This window comes from Dryas octopetala, chromosome 8 (genome assembly GCF_963921425.1).
Source record: "Dryas octopetala chromosome 8, drDryOcto1.1, whole genome shotgun sequence".
Lineage (NCBI taxonomy): Eukaryota > Viridiplantae > Streptophyta > Magnoliopsida > Rosales > Rosaceae > Dryas > Dryas octopetala.
In genome coordinates, this window is record NC_141373.1 from 18,953,489 (window position 1) to 18,974,463 (window position 20,975).

Here is a 20,975-nt window from a genome sequence, read left to right on the forward strand (position 1 = left end):
GTTTGAGGCGGGCCTAAATCACTTTTTTTATTATTTTGCGAATGTGTATAGAATGATTTGATTCATGTAGATAACCTATACAAGAATCACGTCATCTTATAGTCATTCACAATAAAAAACAAAACAAAACAAAAAAAAAAGTTGGATTTGAAGCGGGCCCAAACAAGCCGGACCAAGTTTGGGTCACCCCAATCAACACAATTATTAAGCGCATGAAACTTATTACTTATATTACCCAATCCTATATAATATTGGGTGGGGCAAGTCTGCCAATATCTTGAGCCCAATAGGGTTTCGGCAAGTTAGACAGGTTCCTTTGGTTAGTTTTGTGCTTGTGTCAAATGATACCTATGGTCTTTTTATTTTATTTTATTTTTTTTGTCCAGGCAATACCTAGGTTTTAAACTCTTAATTAACAAAATAAGAGGTTAATAAAAAAGAATGAAAGAAAGATCGATCATAAGTTTACTTTAATTTTTTTTTTTGTCAAACTTTTTTTTTTGTTGGAATTATCCATAATCTTGATTCTTGACAATAGAATAGATCCCAAGCTTACATTGGGCTACTACGTCATCATCTCTCATTCTGACGAGGCACACACTTGACTGTTGACCCCTTCCAAGTCCCACATTAGGACAAGTTCAATTCAAACACCATCCCACCACGAAACCGGTCTTTTGTATTTCCCCCTTACTAAAATATCACCTTCATCAAGCTAGTTGGCTACTACCCAATTAAATAAGCTTAATTACTAATTAATATCATTACTGTTGGATTATTTAAATAATCCTCTTTCATTTCATTGACTTCCTAGCTCTCTCTCCTTTAAATATTTTTTGATTACCAAGTCAGCACAGCTCTAAAATCCTGAGTTTGGAACATTGATAAATAATATGAGACATAAATATAATTCTCAAAACATCTTTACCAAGAAACCCACAAGAGAGTTCTACCTTATTCTTATTGCTAGATCAATTTCCATCTTTTTTTTTTCTGAAATAATCGAATTCTTAATCTATTCTAATCTTAACTTATTATTGCACCTTTCTCGCCATTTAGACTAATTCCAGGAACTTCATCGATCGATCGATCTTCAACGTAGTGAGCATATCATGGATTATTCGTCTGACTTCCCAACTGGCAAATCTCCAAGAAGAGAGCTGCAACTCCAAGGGCCACGACCAACCCCTCTCAAGATTCACAAAGACTCCCACAAGATCAAGAAACCCCCAGTGGTGCCCCAACCCTCATCACAACCCAATCATCAGCAGCCAGGTCATCACCTGCAGCAGCAGCCGCCGCCGCCTCGGCAGCCAGTCATAATCTACACGGTGTCTCCAAAGGTCATCCACACAAACCCTAGTGACTTCATGAACCTCGTCCAACGCCTAACTGGCTTACCACCATCAAATGATAGTAGTACCAATAACAATGGTGGTGCAAGTTCAACAATAGATGACAAGGCTGCAGCTAGGCCTCCTCCTCCTCATCATCATCATCATACTAATCATCAAGAGATCATCATGGATGAGATGGATGATGATGCTGGTCATGGTCATGGTCAACGTCATCATCATCATGTGGAGCAAAAGGGTTTGTTTCCAGGGATCTTGTCGCCGGGTCCCGCTTCGCTGCCGCCGATTAATCCTTCCAACTTCTTCTCTCCGCCGTCGGATAGCTTCTTCCATGATTTGAGCCCTGTGCTTCATGGTAACAGGAACTTCATAGAAGGTAGCTTCATGCCTAGTCCTTCAAACTTCTTTTCCCCTACTCCATCCATAGACTTATTCAACAATTTTCCGGATTTATAGTTTTTCTCTTCTTCTTTTTTCCTGTGTCAAATTCTTTTCTTCAAGGAATTAAAAAGAAGGGGAAGAGAAATTATTATTCAGAGATATACAATTTTCTTGGTTAATTTCTTGGTTTTTTTTTTTTTTTTTTTGAAGAGAGATAGAGTTTTTCATTGGTGTTGAAGATAATAGAAAAGGGACTAAACTGCAATTTTCATTTCTTTTGTATTGGTGGGGGAGCCAGGCAAGTTGGAAAGTTCTTGGTTAACTGATAGTTTAATATTGTGGGGCATAAGATGGAGCATGATACCTATCCCTACTGTTTTTGATATCTTATGATACCTATCCCTACTGTTTTTGATACCACTTTTTGTCATGTACCTTTGGTATGTAATTTGCAACACATATATAGTTGACCTTTCTCATTGTTCTTTTCAATTAATTGGTTTTATATATGTGCTGAATTTCGCACTAATATTTATAGAGAATTGTTAAGAATTTCAAATTTATATACTAAATTTGATAACAAACGTGAGCAGATATTTCATTAATTTATCAGTACTAGATATTCTAACTTTTTTTCCCAATTTTTATTTCTCATTTTACATAGTATTTATATATTGGACACTAAAAAATAAAAAAAATAAAACCCTTAAAAAAAAAATCATGCATATCCAGTAAAGTGATGATACGTAAGGTGAGCAACAAAAGTTGAGATAAAAATGTGGTAAGTATAGTATTATTAATTGTTAATTTATATATAGTCTATACTTCATCTATATATATGAAAGTACTTTAATGCATATTTAATTTGCTCCATATATATGTTAGTTATTGAAACTCAAAAGCTAGCATATACCATTGGAAAATTGAGTACCCAATTAAGTTAATTAAGTTCATATTTATCAGCATGAAATGGGATTTTCAGTTTTATGGAAACTATACTGGTACATATATATTCAGCATGTTTATATTGTTCATTGTAGTGATTAGCTTGAAAAAAAAAATAATAATAATAAGACGAAGAAGAAGAAGAAGAAGAAGAAGGAAAAGAATGGCTTATCTAGAATTCTTTTCATAGATTCATTAACAAAATGTACTTGCTTGCATATATAAATATATTCAGATATAACCACCATATGGTTGCCGCATTTTACTCATCAAAGAACATCGCATTCCAAATTATGCGCATGTCAGGAATTTTTTATTTTATTTTGCAAATATTTTAGTTAAACATAGATTTTTTTGGTATAATTTGAAATTTTCACTAATTAGTTGACCTGTTTGTTTTATATATTGATTAATGAATTGATATGGATCATTATTTAACTTGAGCTAATTAATTAAATTTCATCTCCTTTCAGTCAAAAATTTGTGCTGATGACAGTTTCTTAATTTAAAGAGCCACATCCAAATTACACTTTTACCTTGACATGCATTACAAGTCAAACATATATATTTTGACCATTCAAAACATCAACGACAGAATTTGTACTCTAAGAATTAGTGAAACAATATTTGAAGGGTATGTGAAAATTAATTTAGTTACCTTAACTTTCCAATGAGACATTTAGGATTTGTAGATCAAGCCTTAATCGATATTAGAATTAGTACTATGAGTGTTTTTTTTTTTTTTTTAGGTTCTCATTTTTGTTGATTTAGTTTATTCACTTTTTGGTTTATATTCGAATGTTGTATTCCCTTTTATTTTTATGCTCATTTTTCCCTAGCTAGGGTATATATATAAGGGAACCAAATTGAAAAATTCATGATTTTATACCTCTTTTGTTTTGAATTATGAAGAGTTAATGCGCTCACCTAAGAGACTACTTTGAGGGACACGTGAAGAACAATGTATCCAATGGCAGGATTTACTCCATGTTTATTAATTTCAACTATTGTGTTAATCCAATAATTAGATGCATTGTCCTTCACATAAATTTTAAATTAATAAGTCCCTTAGATGAGGACTACATAAATGCATGTTTGTATCTCCACCAATACACCAACAACCATCCAAAACATCAACTACTTGCAAAATGTAACAAACTATTAAACATATATATGACTATGAACAAATATAACACCAGAGATACGTATAAACTCTACTTGCTATGTAGGGAGATAAATGCATTTACAACTACATTCACATGCATGCATGCTCAATGATCTACCTACTATACGTAGGGTGAGAAACATATTTACAAATCTACTCACACTTATATATGGATGGTTTGGTTTAGGTTTTGGAAGTTTGAAAATGAGAAAATAATTTTATTTTCATGTTTAGTAAGTGCGGGCATGGAAAATCATTTCTTGTCTCATTAGAAATTGATACCACTAAAAGGGAAAAATGAATCGTTCCCCTCAACTTGAGTTTGGTTTTTCCTTCCCATGATAAATTATTAATAATATTTTTTCAAGATCATTTAACTCCATTTTATTTTCTATTCCTACACGAACCAAACATAAGAATATATATATAAATAAAAACTGCATGTTAAAACTACATGTAAATAGTCATGATACCAACCAGCTGGATGGTAAACCTACAGTTTAGGTAGAAACGTACGTAGTGAGTGTGACTTTCATATATTTATGCCTTCTAACAAACTTAACCAAAAGATACAAAGAGCGAGTACAAAATCAATCCTAACCAAAAGGTACGAATACAGAATAGGAAATCCATGCACTCGACAACAGTGCTCAAAATGTAGCACCTATTTCTTCATTAATTAGTCATAATAGGCTAACAGTCCAAAGAAATATTAATACTACCGTCTACTTTTAAGTATTCGAATGAATTTATGTCGAGCGTTTGAATGCTCTGCATTATAATGCTAATCAGTTACAAATTAATAATTACATATATCAAAATAATAATGTTGATACACCTCTAACGAAATTAACACAGACAAGACTCACAAGACCAACGAATTGCAACTGTGCCCCATGTTCTAGAAAGTGGCAACCTGGACCGTGCCGTATGCCTAGTTTTCTAGAAGTGGGAAAACAACTTTAAAAATCTAAAATATAATTGTAATTGTCAGTTAGCTAGTAAAATGATATTACCGACCGACAATTATAATAGTGTTTGACTCGATTAATATTTGGATCCTTTCCTCTACTGCTAGAACTTTGAACACTTATTTCCGTAAAAATGTTTAATTTATATTAATTAGTTTGAGATTAACACACAAAAATTAGCAGAGGATCCAAATCCACATATACATTATGCATTATAATGTAGACTCTCTACTTTAAGAAATAAGTGTTCAAAGTCTAGCAGCAGAGGAAAGGGAATTGAATAAACGAAAGAAAAGTAAAGACCTGGTAACTTTCCTCAATCTCAGCATATATAATTGGACTATTTATTTTATTTAGTTTTTTTTTTTTCTTTTTTGGTTCCTTAGCAATTAAGATTCATATCTATTATAACTTCCCAGTTCCCAGGCTTTCAGAAACTACTGTTATAGAAGAAGTTTCCAGACAAAAATTGCATGCATGGTTTGGAATTAAAATATCAGCTGCTTGTCCCCTGAGCTAGCTTTTAGTTAGTCTTGACTTTCACCAAGTGCTGAAAAAGTCAGAAAGAATTTGTAAACTCCACGACTCTCTCCAACTGCAATATATATATTTAGTAAAGACTCATTCAATTCTATAATTTACAATTACGGAGCAGTTAATTTTATTGGAACAATTAATGTGATAAAAGCACAACAATTAATTTTATTTGCTAGTTGACTATGACAAATTCATTTGCCCACTTAACCCTCTAGAAGACAAGGATTGATTATTGCTGTTAATCTGGTGCGCGCTTGATGAGACATCCATATTTGGGGCCTCAAAGTCAACAAAGTTCAATATGATAGTCATATGCTTGTCTACAATTGTATATATATTTTTATTAGGGTAAATTACATTTTTTGTCCATGTGTTTTGGCCCGAAAACACATTTGGTCTTCGTGGTTTTAATTATCTCAATTTGGTCATTGTGTTTTATATTTGTTCAATCTTGGGACATTATGCACCACTAATATTAAAAATTTTCTCAAATCAAAACTAAATAACTTGTTTAAACCAGCAAGTTTTACTCAAGATCGAATGACTAAAAATTATGTATATAATCTTGAATTTTTTATTTTCAAACAAGAATTTAAAAAAACCACAAACTTAAAGTTCAAATCCTAAACATTTTGAGAGCCTCAATTTCTTTAGCAAATAAATAGGAAAATAAAAATTGAAATTAGTTTTAAAAAGCCTAGCTATAAGATGGTCTTTCAATCCCTTAATAAAATTTTTCTTGAAAACAAGTGAATAATTTATCCCTAAATTAAAGATTTGAGTTTTGTTAAAATTGTTCTAAAATTGCAAACAATATAAAACATATGGACAAAATTTGAAAAATTGAAACTACGGGGACCAATGTAATTTCGACCCAAAACACAAGAACCAAAAAAATAGTTTACGCTTTTATTATATAGTCTATATATAATATATAAAGATTAATGTCAATTTGTTCCCCAGACTATATATTATACTTATATTAGTTTAGTCCCCAGACTTCTAATTTGAAAAATTTAGTTCACACAGACTTTTTTCAATTTGGCAATTGAGGCTATTCAGTCAATTTACACATTTTCTGTCCAAAGCTCCGTTTGCATAGAACCATGTGCCGATCATGTGTCCTCCTTTTTTAAGGCAGAATAATCACTCTAAACTATACCATAACTCTACGCGCGTAAATTGACAAAATTGACTGAACAACCTAAATTAGAAGTGTGTAAACTGACTGAACAACTTTAATTGGCAAAATTTTAAAAGTCTGGAACTAAATTTTTTAAATTAAAAGTTTAGGGACCAAACTGATACAAGTATAATAGTTTGAGCACCAAATTGACATTAATCCCTAATATATTATATCTCGAGCAAACAACAATGCTTGGCGTGGTTAAGAGCCCAGAAGGAAAGAATAGTCTACAAAACTGATCAAACTGTAACATGGTTATTATTATATTAATTAATCAGACTCGAAAGTAGTAATTATTGAAAGGAAAAGTTGGATTTAGGTTGGCACCCTCACCAGGCTGGATTGATAGAATTCCAGGGTGCACCATCTAATTAGCTTTCCCATGGATCCCAACCTAATACGCGGATACAGAAACGTGCAAGTCATATAATTATAAAATTAAGGATATTGTTTGTCATACAGTAGGTAGAAAAGTAAAGTTACTCAAATAAAAGACATATTTTTAGTCCAACTCAAAAAAAAAAAAAAAAAAAAAGACAATTTTTGAGTAACAGTGAGCAGGAATGTATAATTATAGTTGGATTGAATTTATACGCGTCGAAAGTCCTTGGGGTTAGCCCAAGTGGTGAAAATGTATGGGGTAATGATTAAAATTAGACTAAGTTTAGGGTTGGATTTCCTCTAATGTAACAAACAAAAAATAGGAATTTGTAAGTGTTGAAATTAATAATTAATTGACTCATATTAAATCCAACTTTTAAGTATGCTATGTACTCATTAGTGCGCAAAATTTGTCCTTAAGTAAACAGCACCAAGTAAAAAAAGAATCTAAATCAATACGGGTCACTTTTAATAAATAGATATTGTCCACTTTTAATTGAGCGTTGATTACAAATTTACAATGATATTTTAGATTTTTAATTTTTTACGGTTATTTATTTTTTTTTTAGATAATTACAAATTTGGTCCACTTATTTTATACCTAGTTTAATTTCGGTTCACGATCTTTTTTAAGTTTTGTTTTAGTCTACTAATTGTTTCACTTTCTCAATAAATGTCCAGATTTGTTTTCTCAAATTTGTCCCGCCTTTTTACCCTATCAAATCTCAGCCAAATTCATCAAATATATACTTGTTTTACAGCTATGCATTTTCTCTTTACAACCATATAAAAATCATTCAAATCGAAGTTCTAAAACTCAATATAATTTGCCCCAAAGTAGAGTACCCAAAATTATCAATTCTTTCTAGAAAATTTTCAGATTTTTCAAATTTCACCAAACTTTAATTTTCTTAGATTATAATACTCCAAATTGGTTTCTATGACTAAAAAATGATGAAATATAACTTATGCTTCAATTATAATTGAAGAAAACACAACCAAAACAATTTAAAATCATAATTTAAAAAATATCGTGGACTAAAATTGAATTAGGTATAAAATAAGTGGACCAAAATTGAATTTAAAAAAGATCGGTGATCAAAATTGAACTAGGTATAAAATAAGTGAACCAAATTTGTAATTTCCTCTTTTTTTTTTCTTTAAATTTATGTATATTAATTTCTTTAAGCATCCGAGAGACAAGCGTTCATTAAAATTACTTTCGGGGAGTGTGCTATGACATATACCCAATGAATAAAATTTTGTTTTTGGGGGATATGGAAATTTTAACACTTATTCATTAAGATTTCGCAGAAATTTCGTCGCAATTTGTCAAAATTTGCCGAAATTTTGAAAATTTCGAACCCAGCAATTTTTGCTCTCTGACCGCTTCTCTCTATCTCGCTCTCTTCACTCCGTCTTCGCTCAATTAATTGCACAAACCTAGCCAACTCCGGCTAGATCTCAACGGCCCAAGAGAGGGAGAAGAGATCGGGGAGGAGAGAAGGAGGAGAGGGAGATTGGGGGAGGAGAGGAGGAAGAGAGGGAGAGGAGAAGGAGGAAGAGAGGGGCAGCTATTGGTCTTAGTTGATTCGTTCAAGTCTGTCCTCTTGATGTTGTGATCGGAACAAGCAGCGGCCAAGACTAGTAAAGACAATAAAGTAAGGCAAGTAAAGTGGCGCTGCAACCCCTTGACTTTTTCTTTAGGGATTTTTATTATGGGACTGGGAGGGAGAAATTAGAGGGAACTAGAAAGAGTCACTGGAAGGAAAAGAAGGAAAGAAAAAGAAAAAAGAAAAGAGAGAAAAAAAAAAGATCAGATAAAAAAAGATAAAAAAGAAGGTTAAGGGTTGATTGGAGTTTCGTTTGGTTGCTTTTAAACCCTAAACCCTAATATATGTCTATATAAAAATAATTAAAAATATCCTAAAGGGCCTAAATCTTAATATATCATATTATAAATACTATGAAGTATAGATTATAGATTATAGAGTATATAGGATTTAGTATAGATTATAGAGTATAAAGAGTATTAGGGTATATAGAGTATATATGATTTAGTATATGAATTATAGAGTATAAAGAATATATTAATTCTATTTATTCTTTATACTAATTTTATTTAACAGTATTTGCCTACAATGCTCATTATATTTATCTTATACAACATGAAACCTACTATATAATTAGGTTTCTTCAATATTTTTTTATCAATGTAGTAGATAATATGTTAAGTAAACATATGTTAAAGTCACTACAAGAAAAATATATTTGGGCGACGAAACTTTGGGAGACGAACCAAAATTCGTCGCCCAAAGCAACTTTGGGCGACGAACCAGAAACTTTGTCGCCTAATCCCATCTAGGTTTGGGCGACAAACAATTTCGTCGCCCAAAATGATTTTAGGCGAGGAAGGTTTCTGTTCGTCGCCCAAAGTCCCTTTGGGCGAGGAACTTACGTATTCGTCGCCCAATGTATGGGCAAGGAACATGCATATTCCTCGCCCAAAGTCTCATTGCCTTTTTTTTTGTACAATTTTATGTAGGTTATATTCATATAATGCGATCGTGTTTCCATTAATCCAAACCGTTCAATTTTTAATTTCTCACTCAATGATCATCATTGCAAAAAATTAGCTCAATCGGAGATGTAAAAGTTACGTAACGGTGCTCGAATTTATGAACGATCATGAATATTCTAATACTAATCGATCGAGTAGATGAATTCCGATTTGGCCGATTTTTTGCAGGGATGATCTTTTAGTATAAACGAATAAAATGAACGGCTCTGATTGTTGAAATCACATTGTAGTCTTCACAATTGTTGAATTGACAAAGTTTCAACGAAAAAGCTAATAGAATTACTCTTCAAGTGTATTTGTATGTAGAAGCTCACTTTTCTATTGTGTTTTTAACGATCCGAACCGATCATTTCTTAGTGCCCCACTCAAAGATCAGCCATGCAAAACATTATCTCAATCAGATATATAGAAGTTAGGTTTGGCGTTTAGGGTGTATAAACGATCGTGATTCTTATAATAATAATTGAACGGGTATATGAACTCTGATTTGACCGATTTTTTGCATGGATGATCTTTGAGTATGAACATAGATGATGAACGGCTCTGATCGTTGTAATCTCGTTGTGCTCTTCATAATTATTAAAACGACAATGTTTCAATGAAAGAGTTAATAGAATTTTATTCTTCAAATGTATAAACCGTTATTTTATATATAGAATCTCAAATATCGATCGTGTTTTCAATGATCCGAATCGTTCATTTATTAGTTTCCCACTCAAAGATCATCTATGCAAAAAATAGCTTAATTAGAGATGTAAAAGTTAAGTATCGGAGTTCGAACGCATGAACGATCATTGCCTACTAATAAAGCTTTGGGCGACGAACCATTTCCTCGCTCAAAGTTATTTTAGGCGAGGAATGTAAAATTTCGTCTCTCAAAGAGACTTTGGGCGACGAAGATGTTCATTGCTTAAGATAACTATGGGTGACGAAATTTAATATTCCTTGCTCTAGGTTACTTGAGGTGAGGAATATTAGTATGCGTCGCCCAAAGTGATCTTAGGCGACGAAACTTTCAGTTCGTCACCTAAAATCTCATTGCCTTTTTTGTGTACACTTTTATGTATGTAATCGTATAAGATGCGATCGTATTTCCAACGATCCGAACTGTTCATTTTTTAATTCCCCACTTTAAGATCATCCCTGCAAAAAGTTAACTAAATCGGAGATGTGTAAAAGTTAGGTAACGGTGCTCGAACTTATGAGCGATTGTGAATTTTCTAATACTAATCGAACGAGTGGATGAATTCCGATTTGACCGATTTTTAACAGAGATGATCTTTGAGTATAAACGAATAAAATCAACGGCTCAGATCGTTGAAATCACATTGTAGTCTTCACAATTGTTAAATCGACAAAGTTTCAACAAAAAAGCTTAGAATTATACTCTTCAAGTGTATATGTATGTAGAAGCTCACTTTTCTATTGTGGTTTGAACGATCCGAACCGATCATTTCTTAGTGCCCCACTCAAAGATCATCCGTGCAAAAAATTATCTCAATCGGAGATGTAGAAGTTAGGTTTGGCTTTTTGGGTGTATGAACGATCGTGGTTCTTATAATAATAATTGAACGGGTAGATGAACTCCAATTGGACTAATTTTTTGCACGGATGATCTTTGAGTATGAACATAGATGATGAACGGCTATGATCGTTGTTGTAATCACGTTGTAGTCTTCACAATTATTGAAATGATAAGATTTCAATGAAAAAGTTAATGAAATTTTATTCTTCAAATATATAAACCGTTCATTTATATATATAATCTCATATATTGATCGTGTTTTCAACGATCTGATCCGAACCGTTCATTTATTAGTTTCCCACTCAAAGATCATTTATGCAAAAAATTAGCTCAATCAAAGTTTTAGAAGTTAAGTATCGGAGATCGAACTTATGAACAATCATGATTTTAATAATGATAATCGAATGGCTAAATGAATTCCGGTTTGATCGATTTTTTGTAGGGATGATCTTTTAGTGAGGGACTAATAAATGAACGGTTTGGATCGTTAAAATTAATAAATTGATTATATAAAATTAACAACATAATTGATTATGTAAAATTAACAACATATTTATTTATTTCAAATTAATTATTCGGACAGCTTTTAGGCGACGAAGTGGGAAAGTCGTCGCCCAAGACTCTTTTGGGCGACGAAATTTTCTCTTCGTCGCCCAAAAGTTGAAAAATTTGGCGGTATTAAGCCCGCCATATATTTTAATGTTTGGGCGACGAACTTAGGTTTGTCGCCCAAGTTGTTCTTAGGCGAGAAGATTCTTTGTTCGTCGCCCAAGAACGTTTTGGGCGACGAAAATTATTCGTCGCCTAAGGTTCTCGAAATTTTTAAAATGCTTTCTTTTCTTCCTTATGTTTTCTCCCATCTCTCTGATTTTCTCTCCCAGCCCCAGCCCCAGCCCCGCCGATCCCCGCCCAGCCCCAGCCCCAGCCCCAGCCCCGCCGATCCCCGCCCATCCCAGCCCACAGAAACCCCAATCCCCCCCGATCCCCGCCCAGCCCTGCCGTCGCTTCACCGCTGCATCTCTCGCTCCCCTCGTCGCCGATCGCCCAAAACTCTCTCTCCCAATCTCTCACCCCTTCCTCTTTCTCTCTCCCCGAAACCCTCCCCGGCTTCCTCTTTCTCTCTCCTTCCCCTCTCCCTGGCGCCTCCCTCGATTCCCATTCCTATCCCCACAAGCAACCCCAACCCCGACCAGCAACCCCACCTGAACCCAGCTACAGCAAACCCATCCGATTGTGGGTTTTTGGTGGGTTTTTTTAATTTTTTTTATTTGGGTGTTTTTTGTTTTTCTGTTTTCTGCTCATTAGCTTTAGCTTATTTTAGAGGGATCAAAGTGCAGGTGGCCAGGGGAATAGTAATACCCAGAGAAATTTTTCAGGTCTGACTTAAGACTCAATATAATGTTATTTGGCTGATGTTTTTAATTTTTTGTTCTTAAATTTGTTTATTAGTGTTGAATAAATTAGTTTAATCCAGATCATTGTTCTTAGGGAAATTAGTTTGCTGATATTTTCTTATGCTAGATAACAAATTAGTTTTCATATAAAATTAGTTAGTTTTATATATTTTTTAATTATAAAATTTATTAGGTAGTTTGTATGTAGATTAATTAGTTTGTTAGTTTTTAAATATAAAATTTAGTTTAATTACAAAATGTAGATTAATTAGTTTGAGAAATATAATTTAGTTATAAGGTGGAAGACAATGGAGTCAGCTCCCAATGATGTAGTTCAGCCATTCTCGAGTACTGGGAGCCCCTCTATGCCACGGAGGGCCCGTCGATCTCACCGCTCTAGTTAGGTCACCGCTTCTGCTTCATCTGCTGCGACGTCATCCACTGCGACGAGGGAACCATGTAGTGGGTTGAAGTCCTCTCGGATTGTGCGTAGTATTGGGGCGCGGATTCCAGTCATGTGTGTGCAAAACGGTCGACGACCGTTAGATCCTAACGTTGACAGTTTGTTCTCGCACGATGTGGGGGCTATTATCCGTGCCGAGTGCGCCATGGTTTCAACCACTTGGAAAAAATTGCCGGCAGAGATTCAACACAAAGTGATCCGCTCCATCTCAGTGAGTATATAGCTCAATAATTAATTCAAAACGATAAATTTGATCATTCATAACAATCTAATATTTTTTTCAAGTTAACTTTGACATTCAGATGGATGATCCCCTCACCGTCACATACATGACATATTTACTCATCAAGTCCTACAGGCAGTGGAAGCACGAACTACAGGTGCATTTCAAGGGATTTTCGTCGGTAGTTGAGGCATTGGCGAACCCCCCTATGGAGTTGGTAGAACAGTCTGACCAGTGGCGTTTTTTGTGTGATCATTTCATGAGCCCGTCGTTTTTGGTACGTTTTATCATTTTAAGACTTTAAAAAATTGATTATTGTTTTGTTATTCTATTATTGTATACATACACTAACACATTTATAATTTGCTTAATATTTAACAGAAGGAGTCGGTCGCCAACGCCAGAAATCGGAAAAGGAAGCCGTTTAATCATCATAGTGGTCCGACGCCCATCTCATATCGAGTGGAGTCGCGACGTCGGGTACGTCATTATTTAATTTAATACATATATATTCTTTAATATTGTTTGGGTCTTTCACAAAATTATTTTCTTTTTCAGTGTGGGTCGCAATTTCCGGAGATAGACACTTTCGGGGATATCTATCCATGTTCATCCCAGTTGTGATGCTGCCAAGGCAAAACATGTTAGTTTTTTATATTTTAATTTTTTTCACAATTTTTTATATTTATTTTTCTAATTGGTTACTTGTATATATAACATTTTGAAGGATGAGATAGTGGCCAACTCGAGAATATATTTGGAGAGCTTGGCCGAGCAGCACCCTCCGGGTACTCCGTTGGAGTCGATTCCAGTACCCGATCCTGATGTCGGACTTCGTATTATGATAGACTCATTGGGTGTTAGGCTCGATAAGGAAATACGCGGCATGGGATATGGGCGGATTTGTGATGTTCGATCCTCGTCTTCGTCTTCATCTTCTTCTCAGCCATCTGCAGTAGTCGCAGGGTTGTCCGCTCAAGTGAAGAAGTTGCAGGAGGACTTACGAGCTGAGAGAGCAGAGAAGGAGGCATTGTATGCTGCATTGACCAAGGCGATACCTGTGTTTTTCCCGCCACCATCTTCTCATCAACCTCCATCAAATATGAATGATGATGATGTTACTGGTTTAGAATAGATTGACCATTAGGGTTATTACTACTTTGTATGGATATTTGGATATATAAATTTATTAATTTTGTTTTATATAGTTTTTGAATAAAGATTTTTTTTTAAATATTAAATTCAAATATAAAATCTAAATAAAAAAAACAATTTTTTTTTTAAATATGTTTAGGCAACAAACCTAATTATTCCTCGCCCAAATCATGTTTAGGCGACGAACAATTCCGTCGCTTAAACATATTTTGGGCGAGGAATAGTTAAGTTCGTCGCCCAAAGCATGTTCGGGCGAGGAAATTAGTTATTCCTCTCCCAAATCATGTTCGAACCTAATTTTTCCTCGCCCAAAATATGCTTTGGGCGATGAGTAATATACTTTAGGAGACGAACTAAATCCATCACTCCAGGTATCTTTGGGCGACGAAATTTACTGGTTCGTTGCCCAAAATCTTGGGCGTCATGGTTTGGGCGACTAAACTGTCGATGAACTCAGTTCATCGCCCTAACGTTTGGGCGACGAAATTCGACTTTGGGAGAGGAACTAGGTTCGTCGCCCAAACCTTTTTTTCTTGTAGTGAGTTTCATTCAAAATTTTCGTATTTTAATAGCAATTTCTGTCGTTTCTGTCTAATTTTTGTCAAAATTTAAAATTTTTCAAAATTTTCATCAAAATTTCTGCAAAATCCAAAATTTTACTTTTTGCATATACCAAACATCATTGTTCATTAAGGTCATGCCTTGTAAGTTGCACAAATGATGGGAGATGAAGATGACACCAATACAATTGGTTTTTGGCACGTTTCCCACACCATGTGTTAAAAGGAACTTGCTATGAAGGTAATGCCATTCATACACCATTCTACTTTCAGCTTTGACATTTGTTTTTTTGGTGCATTAATCTTGCATTTAGCATTCCTTTTTTCTTTCCTAATCCGCTGTATTAATACACTATTAGGGCCCGTTTGGTTTGCAAAATTGATTTATTGGGAAATTGATTTCCTGAGAAATCAATTTCTATGTCTTTTCTAGAGGGAAGGGAATGTAAGATTCACATTCCTCCGTTTGGTAATGTTGAAAAAGTAAACTAATAATTCCTTTTTCATTTTCATTCCCTTGTTTGGTTTGTGCAAGAATAGGAAATAAAATTAGTTTAGTTTTTCAATTATACCTTATTTATTAAACAAAACCAATATATTTTTTAATTAATTTAATACAATATTAGGGTTAGTTTAATTCACAAAATAAGCAATAAATGCTTTCTCAAGAGAGGGGAAAACAAAACCCAAACTCCAACAAAGGTTTCATTTTCCCCCCAATAAGGGAAACCATGTGGGATAAGAAATGATTTCCCTACCATGTACTTTCAAACATGGGAATGAAATTGATTTCTCATTCTTATGCCTCCAAAACTTGAATCAAGCGAGCCCTTATTATTGTTGGCTATTGTGTTGCGATCCAATTACACAAAAAAGTCAAAACCCACATATTGAATAGTTCCATATGCATTAATGTTGTCGTTTAACCTTCTTTGTTTTTTCTAAAATATTGTTGCTAACTTGATTTTACAGGTTGATCACATTAGTGACTATATCCCTAATAGAGATGTGACTCACATGTGTGGGTCATATATCTATTAGAGAGATGATCATCAAAGTGGTCAATTGAGATCATCAAAATAACAATACTCTTCACAATATTGGATCATTTGAACATAAAACCCAATATTTATAGAAAATAATGATTTTTATAGTTTGCCATTTTTATGGCCTCTCCTAATAACTTTACCCAGTGGATTATAAGGGTTTGAGCTACTCTTCCTATTGCCAATTGATTTTGGGATGAATGCTTAGATTCCTTCATGGTATTAGAGCAGATTTACCCACGTGTTTTAGGCCAAGTGGCCACACGTGCTCCACGTCACCCAATATTCATATGAGTTGTTCACGTGGACCTTTATTGAACAAGTGTAACAATTAGTGGACCAAAAAAGAACTTAAAAAAGATCGTGGACAAAAATTAAACTAGGTATTAAATAAGTTGACCAAATCTATAATTTTCTCTATACATATGTGTTGGTAATTTTTAACAACAATATTAAAACCTTGCAAGTGCACAAATCAAATGATAGTATAGTAAGCAAGCAAGGGTCATTCCCACAAAGATTGTAATCTAAAGAGATGTTTATCAATGTCACACAAAGAAAACTAGAACACAATTAAACACGAAAACAAAATAAAGATTGAAATCACAAGGACTTCCACACACACGCCAACACCAAGGGGTTTTGATTTGATTTTGTAAATAAAACAAAACAAGGAAAACAAAACAAAACAGAATTTAAATTGGAGTTTAAGAGAAATTGGTTTAAAATCAATCAAGAACAATAGCTAGGACTCACTATCCACCTCCAAACAATCAATCAATCCATAAACAACAATCGATAATCAATTTCTAGCAAGCATATGATGACGACACTCACAACAAGATCATGGCATTTGACTCAAGTTGTATGATTCTCTCTTAAGTGTATGTAAGGTGTATGGCATTTACATCAATACGTGTATTCTTAATTGAAATCCAGTATGGCATCTACTCAAATTAACAATCAAAAATCCATTAAGATCAAAGAGAATATGAGTGTCACAAAAACCCTAAAACATGACATTTGTTATTAGGAATTCAAGAATCGATTTCTCATAACTAGTTCTTAACCCAATTATTCGTTGCAAATAAGAGCACATTCAATATGGCAATTGACCTATGTTCTACAACAATTTAATTCTGATACATGCTTCAAAGTTAGCTACTCAAAGAATCAAAATATCAGAATTCACATAATATAGAGAAACTGAAATCATCATGCTTGTAGAAACTGAAAAATCCATTCAAACTTGTTTATAGAATTGAAATCATGTTTAGGGCTTCAAGATTAAGCCCTAACTAACAAGAAATTAGTTACTCATGTTCTTGGATGAACTCAAAAATAAATACATAAGAACTGAAAATTAAAAGAAAAAAGGAAAAGAAAGAACTCGCTGGCAGCTTTCTCCTCTTGCCGTTGATCTCCTTAGGACGTGAATCCTTTCTATGGGGCCTTGGCTGGCTTTTTATATGACTTACATCAAAGTCCTAAACCCTAAAATTGACTGAAAAGTCGTCCAAGAAGTCTTGGTAAACAAGGAATCCAAATAGGAAAGTAAAGATCACAATTCCTAAATCCACAGGGAAATACAGCTCAGCCCAATTGTCACATGATTTGGGGATCTTCGGCCCCCAGAAAAATCAGTAAAAATATATTTTAGAAAGATAAATGTCTTATCTTTCCAACCATATATAGCACGTAACTTGGAAAATTCGGGAAGGCTTCCGTTTTTTCATATTCACGTAACATGTACGAAACTGTCCTGTCTGCACGTGGGCTAACTTTACTTGTAAAACTGTACCAATTGGCTCGGTAATAAATTCTAGAAAAATCACAGATTGAACTTCAAGGTGTTAGCTTTCCTCTCCAATTGGTCTTGCGCTAAAATTCTTCCGAAAAGTTGATTTTCCCTTAAAAACCTTCTAAGAGCGCAGAAAAACTGAAAATCAGAAAAGTGAAGTAATAAGCCCTTTTTAAATCTAATTCTTCTACAAAACCTAAGTAAAAGGAGTACATAAATGAGTATATTTATGGACTTATCAAATACTCACAACTTAGATTTTGCTAGTCCTCGAGCAAAACAAAACGAAAAATAAAAACAAAAGAACAAAGACTCAACGCAACCAAGCGATCGACTAACTTCCCAATATTGATCTCAGAGATAATCACAAACCGTTAGCTAACTTCCAAGAAATAAGCAACACTAACTCAAGACATTATCAAAGGATTAACCAAACTTGAATTGAAAAAACTTGGATGTAGTGTGTGAAATAGCCAACATTAATAGAACCCACGACTTAAGCTTCACATAAGTTAAATAACCAAATAAGAACAAGCTTCAACTTCAAATCTCATCAAGGATGTTCACTCCAATAAAAGCACTCGAAATTTGACTAGTTATTGTCACTCATAAATATGTGAGAGGAATCAAAGCAATAGGATATACTCACATAATTGAAATAAAGGCACATGACAAATATAAAAGATCTCATGGAAAGATATCACATACTTGAAACATTTAAACCATCCGACCATAGTGCTTCCACACCTATTCTCCACATGACGAACCACACTTCTGCTTGGATCAAGTAGGACTTTCACTAAGGTTGTAATGGGGCTTAGGGTGATGGGTGAAACAAGAAAAAGATATGGATGAACAAATTCTAAGGAATTCATAGAGCTTTCCATGAGAATTATAACATCTTGCACTATGAACACGAAACTTCATATTGATACTGTCTTGAAAATTTTTTTTTTTCCTTCTTTTTTTTCCTAACTCCTTTAGCTTTCTAATCAACCATGTAACAAGTGTTAGGCCAATAACTCCCAAGCTAGATAGCTTTAGGGTATTAAGTGTAAAACACTCCTCGGGCTTAAAAACTCGAGTTGAAAAGGCATCGAAATTAGTTTTATTTTTTTTATTATTATTTTTTTTAGATAGTATCCTTTACTTTCCACAAGATTGAACAATTTGTGCAATTTTCCCTTAACAACGAAAATACTCTACAGAACTCCTTAGAAGGGTGTAGGATAAGCATATGATAGATTAAGGTGAGGAGAAATGGGTAAAGAACGAAAAAGCTTCCATAAAAAGGCACAAGGGGGTTAACTAGGGTTAAAAGTGATATGTGTTGGCTAGAAGGGCTCAAATGAAAGAAACAAGGCCTATATCACTTCCTTGGATCCATGTGGTTCATGAAATATGCCTCAAATAGATAATGAAAGTAGTTCTAGCAAACAATTTAAACATCATCAAGTACTTGACCAAAACAAAGAATAATGAGATCACAACGACTTGTAGACAAGAAAATTATCGAATAGTATATAACACTCAAGAACGAAAGGCATAGGCTCAAAAGCTTACATAATAAGGGTTATATAAGTCTACACTAGCCTTATTTGGGAATTTAAATCATGTGAACTCCCCAATCGAACATCATATTAATATGGCTATGTGCAAAAAGATTTACCAAGTTAAATCACAAAATTATGGTTAACACAAAGATAATGTAAAGAATTAATGTCATGCTCACAATTCCTTGAAAGTTAATTGCAAATAAAATTCAATCTCATCATAGAATTGGAAAGTGACTACTGCAAATAATTAGAAACAAAACCCTAACTGAAAACAAAACAAAATTTTTTTTTTTTTTAAATTGCTCTAGAGGACCGGACCTCCAGAGAGCATGGCTCTAGGAAGTGCACAGAAGGACCGGTCCCCAATGAGAGAGGACCGGACCTCCAGAAGCGAAGCTCCATTCCAGCTACAGAGAGGATCGGTCCTCACCTTTGAGGACCGGACCTCCAGAGAGGTCATCTTCTTCCAGCAGTGCAAAGGACCGAACCTCTGGGCCAAAATTTTGAATATTTTTTTTTTTTCCTAAAACCCTAGAAATCTAAGAACAAAAACGAAAGAACTTGCCTTTCCCCCCAAACTTAAATGACACATTGCCCTCAATGTGAAAGAAATACAAAAACAGCAGCAGACAAGAACCGAATTGGAAACAAAGACAGAGGACTGCTGCATGCATTATGAAACCAAAGAACTCAATCACCCACAACTTAAAACAAATATTGTCCTCAATGTTTAAAACAAAGAAAACTAATTCATGCAAAGTTAATTAAAGAGAAAGAGAGGGTATGAGAACTTCCCGGGTTTGTGTAGGTGTATGGATGAGCAAAGCATATGTCGAAGTGAAAGAGGATGGACAATCTGACGAATACTTGGGTTGCCTCCCAAGAAGCGCTAAGTTTAAAGTCTTCAGCTAGATGCAGTTCTTTAGATGATTAAACAATAGATGGGGGCGGTGCATGCACGTGCATGCTCTCTTTTCCAAGCTCAAAAGATTCATAGTATGGCTTCAAGCGATATCCGTTCACTTTGAATATGTTTCCCGTCTTGTCATTTTGAATCTCAACTGCACCATGAGGGAAAACATTAGTAACAACAAAAGGACCGTACCATCTAGAACGTAACTTACCTGGGAATAGCCGGATGCGTGAATTGAAGAGCAAGACTTTCTGCCCAATCTCAAAGTTCTTCCTTTGAATGGATTTGTCATGAAATGCCTTAGTCCTTTCCTTGTAAATCTGTGCACTCTCATAGGCATCATTCCTCATCTCATCTAACTCATTCAATTGGAGTCGCCTTGCATCTCCAGCCTCTTTCATATCGAAATTTAATTTCTTGATTGCCCAAAATGCTCTATGTTCAAGTTCAACCGGAAGGTGACATGTTTTACCATAAACCAAACGAAAAGGAGACATACCAATGGGGGTTTTATAGGCTGTCCTATATGCCCATAATGCATCATTAAGTCGCAAGCTCCAATCCTTCCTCGTAGGGCTCACGGTTTTCTCCAAGATTTGCTTGATTTCTCGGTTACTAATCTCCACTTGTCCACTTGTTTGGGGATGATAAGGTGTTGAGACCCTATGTGTAATTCCATACCGCTTTAAAAGTGCCTCAAATGACCTATTACAAAAGTGACTGCCTCCATCGCTGATAATGGCTCTTGGTGTTCCAAACCTAGAAAAAATGTTGTGCTTCACAAAGCTCAAACAACTTTTGAATCATTAATCCGGGTAGGAATTGCTTCCACCCATT

At 34.4% G+C, this 20,975-nt stretch overlaps 1 protein-coding gene across 1 annotated transcript; it reads left to right on the forward strand.

Moving 5' to 3' along the window:
* Positions 1–749: 749 nt before the first annotated feature.
* On the forward strand, positions 750–2,112 carry LOC147277793 (uncharacterized). Its single transcript, XM_086254805.1, has one exon. It carries the CDS (start codon positions 1,113–1,115, stop codon positions 1,809–1,811), a length of 699 nt encoding a protein of 232 aa, XP_086110931.1. The 5' UTR covers positions 750–1,112; the 3' UTR covers positions 1,812–2,112.
* The last annotated feature ends 18,863 nt before the right edge of the window (positions 2,113–20,975 follow it).

Coding starts and splice junctions, on each gene's coding strand:
- LOC147277793 (XM_086254805.1), top strand. CDS start 1,113: ATGGATTATTCGTCTGACTTCCCAACTGGCAAATCTCCAAGAAGAGAG.